The following is a 17,769-nucleotide window of genomic DNA, read 5'->3' as shown; positions in this document are numbered from 1 at the left end:
GTTCAAATGACTGCCTTTTTTGCTCCTTCACACTCAGTGTTTGTTGTCCAGATATCCCTCATTCACCACCATTTGAGGCACTCACATTTGAAAACAACAGCAAATCTATCTGCAAATGCAAGAAACCGTGGAAGAAACAACAACTTTTTACAGTCCACCAAGTGTAGCATGCTGGTATTGGATTTGTCAACAAGAAGCAGAATTGGCTATTTCTAACTGTGTACTTTGGAGAGGTGTTACCTGCAATTTGTCACATCTCTTATGAGACCAAGTGGGTGAGCAATGTTTATTGTCGGACAATAACAAATGCTTTCTGTGGAACTCTGATGTCAAGAGTAAAATGACCTTACCATAACACAGAAATCATGTTTAGTTCTCTATAGCCAAAATATATAGTGTAGGTCTATCATTCCATCGCCCCCAAACAATTAATTAGGATGGCACAGTGAAAAAAATGCTGAAAGTAACTTTTAGAAATTTGATCTTTTGGTCCATTATGCAATGTTGTCCTAATGAGCACTCATTGGCATTTGTGGAGAGAGAAATAGTAGATTTAACATAATGTGCTCAAGCATTAACTCTGCTTCTCTCCCCCTGGGGACACTGCCTAATCTGCTGATTATTTCCAGCACAGTTTGCTATAATTTCAGCTAAGTATTTTTGCTTTGGCTGTGCCATTACTTTCCGGTGTAGTTTTCTGCTTGTGTGTAATTTTACGGTTGGAAAATAAATTTTTAGTGAATTAGAATGCGACACTCTGCTTGCTGTCCTCTCTGAGTGAGACCAAGTGGTTTTTCATGTGCGATATTGTAGTTAAAGGTTGTTGGAAAATCCTGTGGAATTTTATCCCACTCTCCACCTATTTGGCCAGCAAGGCTCAAACTGGAATCTTCAATCTGGAGGAGCTTTTCTCTTGGGAACTGTGTTTTTGTTTTGAAGTGACAGAAAATAGCCCAGTTTGTGAATAAGCTGCACCAGGTAGAAGTCATTATGACCACTGCATATTAAAGAAACAAATTACAAACTGATTGACATGTGTCTGTGTCAAAATGCAAAGCAAAAACCCACCATCCATAGTTTAACTTAAAAAGTTAAAGGTAGTAGCAAATCTAAACAAAAACATATGATTGTACAAAGATGGGTGCCAAACCAGAAGGCCATGACAAGGTTATGATAGGTGTTGGAGATGCCATGTCTTTCTTTTTGTCCAATCACTCTACTTCTCATAAAAACACAGAAGCTAGGAGCAGGAGTAGTCCATCTGACCCGTCAAACGTGCTGTCCCATTCAATATGATCATGGCTCATTGCTGAGTTCAATACCCTGCCCCACCCTCCGCCCATATCCCTTGATCCATTTAAGCACAAGAGCTATATCTACCTAAGATAATAAAGTGTGAAGCTGGATGAGCACAGCAGGCCAACCAGCATCTCAGGAGCTTGGCCTGCTGTGTTCATCCAGCTTCACACTTTATTATCTTGGATTCTCCAGCATCTGCAGTTCCCATTATCTCAGCTATATCTACCTCTTTCTTGCAAACACATGATGTTTTGGCCTTAACCAATGTTTGTGGTAGTGAATTCCACTGGCTCCTCTACTTTCTGGGTGAAGAAATTTCTCCTTATCTCAGTCCTAAAAGATTTATCTTGTATCCTTAAACTTTGACCCTGGTTCTGGACTCTCCCGCCGTCGGGAATATCCTTCCTGTATCTAACCTGCCTAGTCCTGTTAGAATGTTTTAGGTTTCTGTGAGATCCCTCCTCATTCTTCTAAACTCCAGTGCATTCAATCCCAACCAACTCAACCTCTCTTCCAATGCTAGTCCCACGATCCCAGGAATCAATTTGGGAAACCTTCTTTGTGCTCTCTCTATAGCAAGACATACTTGTCACTCCAAGTTAAATGCTTTACCAAGTTGCAGATATGGTCATTTATATGCTTTATCTATGGTAGGTTTCAGAATGAAAAGATCCATCAACTAGGTTTCATTAACAAATCATGGAAGGAACGATTTAATACAATAACAAGACTTGCTCAATAACGATGCAACACAGATTAATGCCAAGGTCAGAATATAGAAATATAAGTATTTACCCTTCTAAAGAACCCCACATGTACACAAGTTAAAGAAAACATGAGGAACCTCTCTGCAGAAGTTAGCTTTGGAAAAATGCATGTTGGCAAAAATAGTTTATTCTTGGTAGGTAAGAGATGACATTTGAAATGTTTTCGACTGCTTTCAGTTTAGGCTTGCCTGTACAAATGTAGAAAAGTCACGAGAGTCAGATAGATGTTACTAGGCATATGCAGTGTTCGCTGTGGATTGCTTCAGATGGATTCTGTTCATAATCAAGATGAAAACTTTGAGAGGCTTTTCAGGGAGAATAGCTGTTTAAGCTTTTGAGTTGTACATAAGCTGTTTCAGCTTTCCAACTTCAACGCAGATGCTCGAAAGAGTTTCCTCAGAAAGGCAGCATAGGCTGAACTGGAGATTTTGTTTCTTCACAGGGTGCACCCAACTTAGCTCCAAACAATCTCAAATAGATACTCTCCTGGCAACCATTTATGTGACTTACAGTAAGTGTCTCTTTAAAAACTAGTGTCCTACTGATGAACTTTAATGAAAATAAGTCCATGTACCTCCTGTGTACTTTAAGTAAATCAATTTTCAAATCCTTTAGACATGAGTGCTCACAAAAACACCCATAAAAGAAGCCTCTTCATAACAACAGAGTATTTTTTAAAAAGACCACTGAAAGATTAATATTGTAAAGAAGGAAAACTTAGAAAGAGCTAGCTAGAAATGTAAAAACTAATTGTAAGAATTTCAACATGTATTTAGAAAAGCAGAGAGTTAACAAAGTTGGTGGTTTTTCATATTGAAGGTGAATACAGAATTAAGAATGAAAGATAAGGAGCTGGTAGACAAATTGAGCAGGTATTTTTGTGTTGGTTGTCATTATAGATGATACAAGTAATAAATCAGGAAATAGAAGGGAGGAAGGAAATTAAGAAAGTGGTACTGGAGTAAGCAGTTGGAGGTGTGGATTGTCAGAGTTCAGTTCATGGACTTCATCATCAAGACTTAAAAGATGTAGCTAGTGAAATATTGATGCAGAGCTTTTAATTTTCCAAAAATTTGCTATAGTCAGGGTGGTTCCATTTAATTGGAAAATAACAATGCAAGCTCCTTCGTTTAAATAGGGAGGGGAACAGAAAACAAGAAACGACACAGTAGTTAACTTCATATCTATCAAAAGAAAGATGTTAGTAGGCATAGTTAAAAATGTTATCGCAGGGCAGTTAAAAGGTTCAAAGTAATCATGCAGAATTAACATGGTTTTCAAAATGAGAAGTCTATTTAACCAGTTTATTGGAGCTGTTTGAAAAAATAACAAAATTAAAACAGCAGATATACTGTAAATAGATTTCTAAAAGACATTTGATAAGATGCCTCAACAAAGATGATTGTGAAAAATTAACCTCATGATGTAGGGTACACCGTAATGACGTTGATAGAAGATTGGCTCGCCACCTGAAAACAGAATAGACATGAATGGGTCATTTTCTGTTTGGCAAAATGTAATAAATAGTTGACCACAGGAAACAGTGCTGAGACCTGAACTATTTATAATTTATATAAGTGACTTGGATGAAGGGACAGAAAACATGGTTGCTAAATTTGCGGGTGATATAAAGGTGGACAGGAAAGTAAGCTTTGAATAGGATTTAACGAAGATATAAAGATAGGTTAAGTGAGTAGGAAAAGATCTTGTGAATTGAGTTTAACTGGAAATTGCAAATGTGAATTTGTTGATTCTGGCAGGAAGATTGAAAAGAAACCGTCTTATTTCAATGTTGCAAAATTGTAGATCTCTGATATGCAGAGTAACTTAGGCATCCTAGTGTACTAACCACAGAAGGTGAGCATGCAGTCATAGCAAGTAATCAGGAAAACAAATGAAATGTTATTGTTTATTGTGAGAAGCATTGAACCTAAAAGCACTTGTACTTCAATTGCACCCTGAGGTCTCCTTATATCACGATGGGTGCAAGGTATTGGAAACAGTTAGCAACGGTTTATTATGCTGATATCTGGAATGGGCAGTTTTTTTTAATGAGAAGCTTTTGGACAGGTTTGGCTTGTATTTGAGATAACAAGGTGCGGAGCTGGATGAACACAACAGGCCTAACAGCATCGAAAGATGTTTCGGGCCTCGACCCTTCTTCAGAAAATGAGTTTAGATGTGTATGCGGTAGCTTGACTGAAGCATATAAGATCTTAAGGAACTTGACAGTTTAGATATGGAAATGATGTCTGCTCTTGTGTTAGAATTTAGAACTGGGGTTCAGTGTTTAAAAAGAATGCAGTACTTGTTTAAACTAAGGGTTATTCATTTAAGAGAGACAGAAAGAGAAATTTTTTTTCTAAAGACGGGGTTGTGAGTCTTTGGAATTCTGTTCCTCAGAAAGTAGTGGAAACAGAGTCCTGGGATTTTTTTTTAAAGCAGAGAGATGGGTTTTTGATAAGCAAATGTTACCAGAGGGAGGTGAGAACGTGAAGTAAGCAGATCTATCATGATCATATTGAATGGTGGCGCAGTCTGCTGCGACGGAGTAGCTTCTACTTCGTATGTTTATATGGCATATAGCAGCTTTACAGCTGTCCTTTCAGTTCTGCCCTTTCCCAGACAGCAAAGTGGATTGATATTGTTGCTTAAATGAGCCAAACCTTGGCGAATCGCCAGGGAATTTCCTCCTTGAAGATTGGTTGACACCTCTGACCTTATGGCTGTCCATGGGAAACTGGGCCAAGTGTAAGACATAGATCTTTACTGTCTCATTTACATTAAAAACATGGACAGCCCATTTAAGAATATTATGGTCTTGTCACAGAGCAGACTATGTGGATGTGAAATAACAAGGTGCAGAGCTGGATGAACGCAGCAGGTCAAGCAGCATCAGAGGAGCAGGAAGGTTGACGTTTTGAGCCTAGACCCATCTTCAGAAATGCTGGTGGATTTGAAGCTGTGCATTAGCACATAAGGTACTGCGCAGAATTCAGGCGCTAACCTGAGATTGATGTGTGTTTTCAGAATCAGATTGTCCAATGGATGGAGTTTGCAGTGTAATGGTTATCAAGTTTGGATTGGTAACTAATTAGCCCAGATGTGCCCTGATGCCAATTCCTGCCAGGTTTGTGCTTTAGCCACAACATAAATCTTGGACTATTGAAACAATTCTGTACTAATTTATTAAGTTATGTATGACGTTTCTGAAAAGCTCACATTGAACTGTCTCAGCGATTTGCCAACCAAGCCAACTCATGTTAAGTCTTTACATTACTTCATTTGCTGCATCGTGCTGTGAATTAAGGAGTTAAAGCAAGTGAAAAAAACTTGTTTGACCACTAACAACAGCCACAGGCTTTGTCCCTATTGAGCTTGAAGATAACTATGATCAAACAGATAAGCGGACTACCGATTGCAGATGGAATGTGTTGTGTTGGCTAGATACTGCTGTTGGTTGTTTGTGGATTGTCAGTGATTTGAGAGATTCTGGCAGGTACAAGATATGATCTTTCAATCTATCTCTTAAAGCAATAATAGTGCTTTAAGAGAGGCGTGGTAAGTTATTCTATGACAATAATTAATTATTAATACATTGGACGTGACTTGCCATTTTATTGATATTTTCAGAATCATAAAATTACCAAGTTCAACTGATTATAAATTGTTTACACGTGTATTTTTTGCTTTCACTGATGATGTGCTGAGCATTTACTTACCGATACTAATGTCTACCCTAAGCTATTAAAATATAACAATACAAAGAATTTCCATTTATAAAGTGACTTTTCAGTCAACAAAGTACCTTTGAGGTATTCTCATTGTTGTGATGTAGGAAGCATGGCAAGAAGTTGTACAGAGGAAGATCCCACAAACAGGAGCCACATGATCTATTTTAATGATGTGCATTGAAGGATAAATATTGTTCAGTCCATTGGTGAGGATTTATCTGCTCCTTGGACACTGCAATGGGAACATTTATGTCCAATAAATAAGGTGTTTGTAACTTCAGTTTAAAATCTCATCCGAAAGACTGCAAGTCCAGTTGTGTAGCATAGGCCAGCTGAGTCCTTAAATCCCTGGAGTCAGACTTGAACCCATGATCTCCTGACTTGGCTGAGAGTGTTACCTATCTGAGCATTGTTGTCAGCTGTGCTTGGAGCAGTCAGCTGTAGCTGTATTACTTACTTCGACAGCATTGAATGGAGGAGATAGAAAGTTAGGAGTGCTCACGCTCCAACACGTGCAAAATTCCTCCCACACCTTCAGTGCTTGGTAATGTGCCTGGTTATAGAGCCATGGAGTCATGCAGCGCAGAAACAGATGCTTTGGTCCAACATAGTCCCAAATGAAACTGGTCCCTCCTGCCTTCTTCTGGCCCATACCCCTCCAAGCTTTTCCTGTTCGCGTGCTCACTCAAATGTCTCTTAAATGCGGTAGCTTACCTGCAACTACCATTTCATCTGTTAGTTCATTCCACACATGGAAGCGTGCTGTGTAAAACAGGTTACCCCTCATGTCCTTTGTAAGACTTTCTCCTCTAGCCATAAATATATAGCCCCTCATTTTGAACTCCCACATCCTAAGGAAAAGACCTTTGCTATTCACCTTATCCATGCTCTAGAAGGTGACCCTTAGCCTCCTACGCTCCAGTGAAAAAAGCCCCAGCCTATCCAGCCCATTTTTATAACTCAAACCCTCCATTTGCACCAACATCCTGGTAAATCTTTTGTGAACCTCTGCAATTTAATAATAGCCTTCATATAGCAGGGTGATCAGAACTGGACACAGTACTCCAGAAAAGGCTCAGTTTGGGGTCTGGGTGAGTGCTGATGTTTAATGCAAGCAAAGTGGCAATATGGCAAGTGCATACCATATAACAAGTAACTGACTGATCTGTGAAGTCGTGACCAGTCTTTAATGACAAAGGCCTTCTGCCTGCCAACATTATATGATTGGCTCCAGGTAGTTGAACAGCTTGTGGGTATGAATGATTATAGCCAGAAGCCATCAGACCTCTGGAAATTGAGGCAAAGTCATTCTCTCCACAGTAAAAACTAACTGAAGCTTGGAGAAAGTCAATTTATTTTCCCTCACCAACTTCTGCAAACTGTTGCTTTTAACCAGTAAGTGTGAGACTTTAGAATTTATGAACCAGTTATTCTATGATTGAGGAGCACTAACTATACTGTGTTATGAGATTTCAAGGTTGCACATTAACTGCCACAGGTTTTGTAAATACAATAATTTACTTGTTCTGTGGTTACACAAATAAGGGCCTCATAATTCCTGACCTTTTTTAACTTCTTATTTCATGAAATGTGGGTGACTCAGCACATGTTTTCCTTCGCCTATCGTCTATGAGCTCGATAGGGCCACTTCTGAGAAACTGAGAGCCTAACCACATTGCTGTGGGTTTGGAGTCACACATAGTCCAGGCCTGGAAAGGCTGGCAGATATTCTTCCATATAGGATGTTAGTGAATCATTGAGCTTTTATAACAATCAGTTTTGGTTGTCAGCATCCCTATCAATTATATTCCAGCACAGCAGTATCTCTACTTCTCAGGAGGCTATGGAAATGCAGTATGTCCACAATGGCTCTTACCAATATTTATACAATCACCATGAAAAATATCCTGTCTGGATGCAACACAGTGTGGTTTGGCAACTGCTCTTCCCAAGACCACAAGAAACAACAGTGTTCCGAACACAGCCCAGTCCGTCACACAAACTAGCCTTCCACCCATTGACTCCGTCTATACTTGCCACTCCCTTGGGAAAGCAAACAGCATAATCAAAGACCCCTCCCATCCCCGGCTATATTCCCTTCCACCCTTTTCTGACGGGCAGAAGATATAAAAGTTTGAATACGCATATGAACAGATTCAAGAACAGCTTCTTCCTCGCTGTCATCAGACCTATGATCAGACCTCTCAAATGTTAATAATGATCTTTCTCTCTCTACACCTTCTCTGCGGCTGTAACACTGTATTCTGCTTTCTGTGCTGCTCCCTGATGCACTTTGTATGGTATGATCTGCCACTATAACACTCAAAATAACACTTTTCACTGTACCTCAGTACATGTGACAAAATAAATCAATCAATTAATGAATTCAAATGTCACCAGTGGGATTTGAGCCCATGCCCCTAAAGGCATTAACCCGAACCTTTGGATCACTATCAATGTGCCAGAGGTGATGGGAAGGTGATGGTATTATTGCTGCACTGTGAATCAAGAGACCAGGTAACATGCTAGGCACCGGCTTCAAATCCTGCCACGGCAGGAATTTGAATTCAATAAAAATCTGGAAGTTAGACATTGTTGATTGTTGGAAAAGCCCAACTGGTTCACTAATGTCCTTGGGGAAAGAAAACTGCTTTCCTTACTTGGTCTGGCCTACATGTGACTCCAGACCTAGAGAAATGTGGATGACTCATAATTGCCCTCTGGGCAATTAGGGATGGACAATAAATGCAGGCCTGGTCAGCAACACCCTCATCTCATGGATGAATAAAGGAGATACAAGGTTCTTCAAAATGAACTGAATATGGCAGGAGAGGCCAGGCCAGCGTTATACCATTTGTAGTACATGGGAATTCCTAGATGTTTCTGGCAGTGTGGCTGACCACATTTATAGGATGCGCTCCCAGTTTAAATAGATTGTGAACTGAATCTTGGAACTTGAGTGTCAGCTGGAGGCACAGAAGTGATGCTGGAGGCTACATGGACCTGAAGTGGCCACCCGGCAGATTACAAAGCTTCAGATAGAAAGGGCCATCAGGCTGAGGAACTGGGTAGGCAGGCAGACAGAAAAGCACCAGAGAGCATCCCACTTGATGATTATTTTTCTCTGTATTGGAGAACAATGACAGTGATGTTCTTCTGGACATCACAGCACTAGGGGTTGTCTCGCTGGGTAGATGTTTCCATAGTGACGGTTACAGTCAGGTATATCCGCAGGTGCAGATGTGATTCCAGGATGGTGTGTTGCCCTGCTTGGGCCAGGGTCATGGACGTCACTGAATGGCTCCAGCATTTACTTCATTCATCACTGGTGTTACATGGCAGAAATATATACCGAATACAAGATGCCCTGAAGTAACTCACCAAGTCTGCTCCAGCAGCTTCTTCCAAACCCATGACCTGCGCCATCCAGAAGAGCAAGAGGAGCAGATACATGGGCACAACACCAGCTTGCAAGTTCCCCTCCAAGCCACTCACCATCCTGACTTGGAAACGTATCACTGTTCCTTCAGTGTCTCTGGGTCAAAATCCTGGAATTCCCTCCCTAACAGCATTGTGGGTATCCCTATACCTGAAGGATTACATCGGTTGAAGAAGGAAACTTATAACCACCTTCTCTGGGGAAGTCAGAGGCACCAATAAATGCTGGCCCAGCCAGCGACGCCCACACTCTATAAATGAACCATTTCTTAAAATAGTTATTTAGTAGCACTGGGACAATGCAGGGAGAAGGCAGAGATTAATGTGATTTTACCCCTCACAATGCCATCTGCAGTTTCTGTGAAACTAACAGGAGCCACAGGACGTAAACTGTTAGAGCTGTTGCTACCACACAAGCAGTATAATCCCAGTCAGTTTTAACCGACATTTCCTTCACTCACTTGAACAGTACAGTTGAGAAGGTCTCTAATTAAAGGTCAGTCTGCAGCATTGTATACTGCTGCCTCACAACCCTTTGCATAAAGGTTTCCCACATGGTGGCACCTCAACTCCAGGTCAGTACCTTGGCCCATACCAATTCTTTTATGCTTACTGAGGACATCCAACCTCTGAAGGGGAGGTGCTGTTGCCATTCTGCCTTGTCAAAGGTCTCGCATGTGGAGAGAAGGAGGATGGGTTCCCACACTGCCAGGGGAGAGGTCTTCCTGGAAAACCTGGAAATGGTATCACTAAGATTTGACAGGAGTTCTTTCAAAACCTCTTGTAGGCACGCCGGCAATTTCTGTTTTTGTTTCAGATCTCCAGCATTCACAGCTCTTTGGAACCCAGCAGCTCTCCACCTCATCTCTCTTCACCTAGGCCACTCTTGTGCAACCTAAAATAAAGCAATGAGCAAGGCAAAGGGAGGTTGAGGAGATGCATATGAGGCTAAAATCAGAAAGACAGAGAGTGCTCAAGAATGGGTTAGCCCTCTGCAGAAGAGGGTCACCTGGATCAAGCAGCTCAAGGCTCTTGGAATTCATGGGAAGAAAATTTTAAATATGAGATTTTAAAGGAACTGTGATACAATTGATCACACATTGATAAAGCTGGTAGAATATCTATCTATTATCTATGGATTTCAAAACTGTACTTTCATAAATACTAATGCACACAGTTAGAGCAAGCCACTCCAGGATAAAAATTTGGAAGATGTAAACTTCTTAGCAAACTTAGATTTTCCAACTGGTGAAATTAAATCCATCTGCTTAACTCTCTCATAAAGCATTACTATGTGTTTTTTGCTGGTGTTGATCCATTAGAAATAATAATGGATCAATATGTGCAAAAGGTTGGAAAATAGCACGAGTGTTAATTGTAGGTATCGGAACTTTTACTGTCAGAAGCTACAACTTAGCTACTCAACAGTGAACTCAGCACTGCCCTAAGTCTGGCTTGTGTGTGTTTCTATCCCGAGGGAGATGGCTCTTAATTGTTATCTGAACTGACTGAACAAGCCATTTGACCATTTCTGCTGGGGCAATAAATGTCAGCCTTGCCCTTCCTAAACTTGATATTTCAGAACATGGAAATTATGTCGAATCTTAATGTGTTTGATCAGCAAAGAAGTGAAATTAGTTCAGCAGACAGTATTGTTTGGTAAGTCGGAAATGTCCAGTTGGATGAGAAGAGTTTTTGTTTGCATATTCTACAATATTTGTTCTACAAGTGTTGATGAAAGGTATTGGACTGATTCACATCTTTTGACATCTGAACCTTTGACTTTATGCTGTATGTTACTTCTTAAGCTTTTAAGCAAATGGTCAGAAAATCATAAGTTTCCAATGAATTGCTGACTATTGAGGATTACTGTGTTAAGGCAAAGTCCAACATATCCATAAGTTATAAATTAATGAAGAGTGAAAGTACAGCTTTCAATGCGTTGATTTTGCTAATGGTTTGATAGCACTCACTAAACTTAAACACTTCTTTTGTAATATGAGTAACAGCAAGCTCATCTGCAGGAAAGGACAAGTATCTTCAATGAAGATGAATGCAGTTTGAATGGGAACCACTCTACAAATTTCTTATTTGACTTAGTTAGAGCAATTTAATTTCTTCCTCAGAATGTCATCAGTTCAAAGCTCATTCTAAAACATGTGTAATATCTGAAAGAAATTGAAATTAAAATATGATAAACACCCTTAAAAGTGAAAAGAAGAATGCAAATATATTAGATGAAGAGAAAGAAAACTGAAGAAGAACCACTGGACCTGAAATGTTAACTCTGCTTTTACTCAACAGATGCTGCCAGACCTGCTGAGTTTTTCCAGCAATTCCTGATTTTATTTCTGATTTCCTAAGTGAATACTTTGTTTCTGTATTCACCAAAGAGAAGGAATTGTAGGAGGATGATCTCAGGTAAGGAAGTGTTGATTTTCTAATCCTTAAAAAGGAAGAGGTGTTGTGTGAGTTAAAACGTATTTAGGTAGATAAGTCCTTAGGTCCTGATGGGATCTATCCCAGAATATTGAGGGAGGCAAGAGAACAAATTGCTGGAGAAGTGACAGGCATCTTTGTGCCCTCTTTGGTTACAGGTGAGGTCCCAGGGGACTGGAGAGTAGCCAATGTTTAATTAGGGTAGCAGGGATAATCCAGGAAATTACAGGCATATAAACCTGACATTGGTGTAAGGAAGTCATTGGAAAAGATTCTTAGGGTCAAGATCTATAAGTATTTAGCAAAAAATAGATTTATTAGTGATAGACAGCATGATTCTGTACAGGGGAGGTTGTGCCTCCCTAACGACTGAGTTTTTTGGGGAGGTGACAAAGATGATTGATGAGCGAAGAACAGTTAATGTTGTCTCCATGGACTTCAGTAAACACTTTGACAAGGTCCCTTATGTCAGATTGGTACAAAAGGCGAAGTCACATGGTATCAGGGGTGGCTTGGCCAATGGACATAGAACTAGCTTAGTCATAAGAGACAGTGATGCAAGGATGCATTTTGGAGTGAAGGGCTGTGACTCATGGTATTCCACAGGGATCAGTGCTGGGACCTCCGCTATTTATGGTCTACATAAATGACTTGGAGGAAAACATAGCTGGTCTAATTAGTAAGTTTGTGGATGATACAAAGATTAGTGGTGTTGTGCATAATGAGGAGGATTGTCAGAGGATACAGCAGGATATAGATCAGTTGGAGGCATGGGCAAAAAAATGGCAGATGGAGTTTAATCTGGACAAATGTGAGGTGATGCATTTGGAAGGTCAAGTACAGGTAGAAATTATACAGTGAATGGCAGAATGCATAGGTGTATTGATGTGCAGTGGGATCTAGGTGTGCAAGTCCACAGATCACTGAAGACGGCAGCACAGGTAGATAAGGTAGTAAAAAAGGCCTACGGCATGCTTGCCATCATTAGAAGGGGCATTGAGTATAAGGGTAGGCGAGTTACAGAACTTTAGTTAGGCTACGCTTGGAATATGGCATACAGTTCCGGTCACCACATGACCAGAAAGAAGTGCAGACGGTACAGAAAAAGTTTAAAAACTGAAAGAAATGTGGATGCTGTAAATCAAGAATAAAAACAAAGTTTCTGGAAAAGCTTGGCAAGTCTGGCAGCATCTGTGAAGAAGAAAAGAGGTAACATTTTGGGTCGGGTGTTCTGAGCCAGGGTCACCGGAACTGAAAGGTTAACACAGAGGAAGTTTGCCGGGATGTTGCCTGGTTTGGTGGTTTTTACCTATGAGGAAGGGTTGGATAGACGGGGTTTGTTTTCACTGAAAGCAGGAGGTTGAGGGGTGACCTGATAGAAGTGTATAAGATTGTGAGTGGCATGGGTAGAGCGGAAATTATGAAGCTTTTTCCCAGGGTGGAGGCGTCAATTACCAGGGAACACAGATTCAAGTTGCAGGTGGTCGGGGGGAGTTTAAAAGAGATGTGCGAGGTACATTTTTCACTCAAAGGGTGGTGAGCGCCTGGAACATGCTGCCAGAGCAGGTGGTGGATGCAGACACAATAGCAGCATTCACGAAGCACCTGGACGAATCCATGAATAGGAACAGAATAGAGGGATACAGACCTGGTAAGCGAACATAGAGTTAGTATGGAAGGGCAACATGTGTAGGGACAGGCTTGGTGGGCTGAAGGGCCTGATCCTGTGCTGTGTTGCTCTTCGTTCTTTGTTCTTTGTTCCAGCATCTGCAGTTCTTTGGGTTTGTTTTTAAAGATTAAAATACTATTAATTAAAGTGAGATTTCTTTGATTTTTCATTTTGATTTTTGTGATGGCGCATGCACTCGCACATTTTTAAAATCTTCAAGGTGATTATACGTGGTTGGAATTTATCATTGGATTATTATGGTCAACAGGCTCTCTGTTTTGGTTAAAAAAAAAACTACCCCACATAATTCCATTTATGTAGGGTTGACCAGCATTTCAAGGTAACTCCTCCTAACCTCGTAGCTTATACTGTACTTCTTCTGACTGCTCTATATATCAGAAGAATTTCTTCAACTTGACTTCCTTCCTCAATCCCTTCTGGAGGTCAAAAACTGAGTAGTAAACCACTTCCGGTTGTCAGTTCATTTGGTTTGATGTCGAATACAAGCTGCCAATTATTTTGACATTTACTTATGTACAACTGCAGCTTATCTTGCTCATGTCCATGTTCGACACAGCATTTTAAATAATATTTCCAGTACTTTTTTAAAAATGCTGAACTAGAACTGTCGCTACTTTACAAAAGCACATTACTGCGTGTGCTAGAAGTCCATAATAAAAACAGAAAATACTGGAAATAAACCACAGGACAGCCAGCAGCTGTACAGAGAGAGAGGCACTGAGCTAATGTTTCAAGTTGTCAGAACCCATGTTTCTGGTGGTCACTAAAAACAAGGTTATGAAACTCCAGGTTTTATACCAAATGCAGAAACTAACTACAGCTGTTGAGGGCCAGTAAGAATAATCACTAGAATGCAGGAGGTTGAAGGGCGACCTGATAGCAGTTTATAAGATTGTGAAAGGCGTGGGTAGATGGAAAGTGTGAGGCTTTCTCCAGGGTGGAGGGGTCAATTACTAGGGGACACAGATTCAAGGTGCGAGGGGGATATTTAAAAGAGATGCGCAAGGCAAATTTTCCCACATCAAGTGTGGTGAATGCCCAGAACACACTGTCAGAGGAGGTGGTGGAAGCAGACACAGTAGCAGCATTTAAGAAACACCTAGATGAATACATGAACAGAAAGAGAATAGAGGGATATGGATCATGTAAGTGAAGACAGTTTTATTTTGGAACGGCGTAATGTGTTGGTGCAGGCTGGGAGGGCTGAAGGGCCTATTTTCTGTGCTGTATTGTACTTTGTTCTTTGTTCTACCAGTACAGTCTTTTGGTAGATTATTTCTTCAGTTAGATAGTAATAACATTTCCAGGACAGCCCCCACCTCTCACACTCAGGACTGGTGTAAGATTATTAATTATTCAAAGCAAACCTTCCAATTAGCTTTTTGCAAGTGAATATATTGTGTACGACTTTTGTCTCAACATAATTGTGAAGAACGCACTGATAACCAGGCACCACTGTTACGTACACCATTGCTAAATGTTTAAAATCCCAATGAGACCACCAAGGTGACCAACTTACCTGACTGACTGTTCCTCAGGATGGAAGCATTTCACACCAAGATCTTCATTAACAGTAAAAATGACTGTTTAGTGTAACACCTAACTTTGATAAGAGCAGGAAAAAGAAAGAATCCTAATTTATGCATCTTCAACTATAATCCTTGAAATGCCCCAAGAACACACACAATCACAATTAAGAAAAAGAAAAGACAAACAGTTTAATACATGCTCTATAGATAGGGAAAGAATTTAGGCAGGGTAAACAAATTTCTAAAGATCAAAAGTCTAGAAGACAAAGTGTGATGTTATTTTTGTCACCGTCCTTTAGGTTTTAGCAATTATGATAAAGTGTAAATGATGGATATTCTTTGATTTGATGGTTGATCAGGTTAATTTGGTATTTTTCTTGTATAAGTTCTTTCTTTAAGACTTTCTTGACTTTCTTTATTTTTCTAACACAGAGAGAGATGTAGATGGATGCTTTTGATCTACAGGCAATGGATGTTGTTTTCAACTCTCCTGCTCTCGGCATTTTGGAATGCACTGCAACTCAACAGTCAGAGGGCTGTTGCCAGGCAGAATTTCCTTAACTCAAAAGACCCACAATGCTGTTCAGTCTCACATTCTCTCTCTTAATGTGACAAGAGAAAAGCATGGTATTGTACAGCTCAACAGTATGTATAGCACTTGATTTTCAAGTTGCAAGCTGCTTGTGGTACGTCAATTCTGGCATTTCAGTTTATAATCCACAAAAGTGACCCCTTACTGTTTGAATCAAACTTCTGCATCTATATATAGTTTTATTTTATGTGTAAAAGGAGTATATGATAATACGGATTGTACACTCTCATTGTTCTATACCTTTCATAGGAGATTTACAGTGAAGAAGGTAGAAGAAATGCACATTATGGTATATGAAATGGTTCTCATGATGTAATGCAACATGTTTTTGCAGCAGCTATTAGATCATTTGAAATGCAATGCACACAATTAGTCGCCATTATGATAGGGTGAGCTCAATTAAAATATGAATGATATGAATTTCTGGTTCACGGTTATGCAATCACTATGGAGATGTATATATCCTTAAAATTGCATGAACTGAATGAGGAATATGTAAAGTTTTGTTGAAGACTGTTGGGGTGGCATGGTGGCTCAGGGGTTAGCACTGCTGCCTCACAGTGCCAGGGACACAGGTTCAGTTCTGAAGTTTGCACATTCTTCCTGTGTTTTCTCCCACAGTCCAAAGGTATGCAGGTTAGGTGAATTGGCAATGCTGCATTGTCCCGGGATGTGCAGGCTAGGTGGATTAGCCATAGGAAAAGTAGGGTTACACAGATAGAGTAGGGGGGTGGGTCAGGGTAGGATGTTCATCAGAAGGGTCGCTGTGGACTTGAAGGGCCAACTGGCCTGTTCCCACACTATGGGGGTTGTATGACTGCATTGAAATGTCTATGTATGTTATTAGGTGACCATGCATATCAGTAAATCCAGATGTTTCGTTCTCACTGGTGATGCCTGTTAGTTTATTTATGTGGTTTCATGAGTAGTTCATTCAGTTCTTTGCTATCCGCCCCCAAGTTTTGCCAATGCTGATGGCCTTGTGGGTTGGTATGCCCTATCTACTCAGAAGGATGGATGCCCACGGATGATTCATTACAGGATATGTAATGAGAATGAATATGTTAATAATGATGACACACATGATTTAATTCTGTCGAAGACAGACTCTGAGGAGAGAGGAATGGAAGAGCTGCTCTAGAGAGCTGTGCAACATATTCTGCACCTTAGTATGTCAATCAAAGAGTTTATTAGAACTCCTGGAGGTCAGACTGTCATGACTGTTACGTAAGGCAGAGACTGTGTGATACAGCACACTCAAAGAAGTCTTGCGAAGGAGAACCGACCAGAAGATGGCAGTACACACCCTCAATGTATGGACCTCATGGTCAGCAGAACGCATGGGGATGGAGTCCATGCAAACAGCAACGTTTTAAAGGAGGTCTGCATGCTTTCACATGAATGTGTGCAAAAAAAAGGTAACAGGTCTTCCACAAGCCAGTTCATTTGTGTCTTACGCACTGTTGGCTTATTTTACTTGTCGTAAAGAGCAGCCATATTGTATTGGCCCCTCTAAAGTGACACTAAATTCTCAGCTGTCCTGTGCAGACTCCTATTATGGCATTCATAAACGACTGCTGACAATTGGTTTGCAATGTGAATAAAAATATAACCCTCACCTTTAACAAAGGAGTCGTATCAAGTGGCCGTTTTAACTTTAATATTTTAATTCTTGCACAGTTGTTCTTTTTTTTGTAATGGTGCCAGCTAGTCTCTGGAATATAGAAAGAATGAGCGTGGAATGTAGCAACTGCATTGGATTGTAAAACTTTTGCAAGTGTGATTTACAGCCAAGTTAATGTTTTTACTTTCCATCCCCTGAGCTGCCCTCCTGTTTCTCAGCCAGGCCTTTCACTGTGTTTGCCCTAGGTTTCTGGAGCAATGTGATGTGAAACTCAATACACTTCTTATCCAGCAGGGAACTCTTACACTGGAAATGTTTGACATTTCAAGTGTGAATCATTATTTTCTGACATTCAGACATTGGTTATACTGTATCCAACATTAACCTTCTACATTAACTCCTTTCTGTTCTCTGCTGATTTCATCTGCAATAGGGCTCAGTACTGGGCATGCGCATAGCCCTCGCTTGAGGAACCTTCTATTCATTTTTGCATCGTTGACAAAATTCCAAACTCAATGCCAATATGTAAATGTCGAAAAAATATGCTTCGTTGACAAATGTTTCCATTTTTCAGCAAGTTCTGGTGCTTACTACTAACATTTATGAATGGAACACATTCTCCAACTGACCTCAAAAGTCCTGGAGCAGTTGTAACCA

The 17,769-nt window shown here is 40.4% G+C and overlaps 1 protein-coding gene across 1 annotated transcript in view; it reads left to right on the top strand.

The window, feature by feature from the left end:
• The first annotated feature begins 14,488 nt into the window (after positions 1-14,488).
• Positions 14,489-17,769, top strand: part of fam13c (family with sequence similarity 13 member C) — a 132,054-nt gene continuing 128,773 nt past the window's right edge. The window contains exon 1 of the mRNA XM_059653152.1: positions 14,489-14,512. Within this exon, the coding sequence (XP_059509135.1) occupies positions 14,504-14,512 (9 nt within the window). The 5' untranslated portion in view covers positions 14,489-14,503. The remainder of the gene's footprint in view (positions 14,513-17,769) is intronic.

This window comes from Stegostoma tigrinum, chromosome 20, assembly GCF_030684315.1.
Source record: "Stegostoma tigrinum isolate sSteTig4 chromosome 20, sSteTig4.hap1, whole genome shotgun sequence".
NCBI classification, from domain to species: Eukaryota; Metazoa; Chordata; class Chondrichthyes; order Orectolobiformes; family Stegostomatidae; genus Stegostoma; species Stegostoma tigrinum.
Note: the sequence above shows the minus strand (reverse complement) of the source record. Positions and strands in the feature narration are given on the sequence as shown.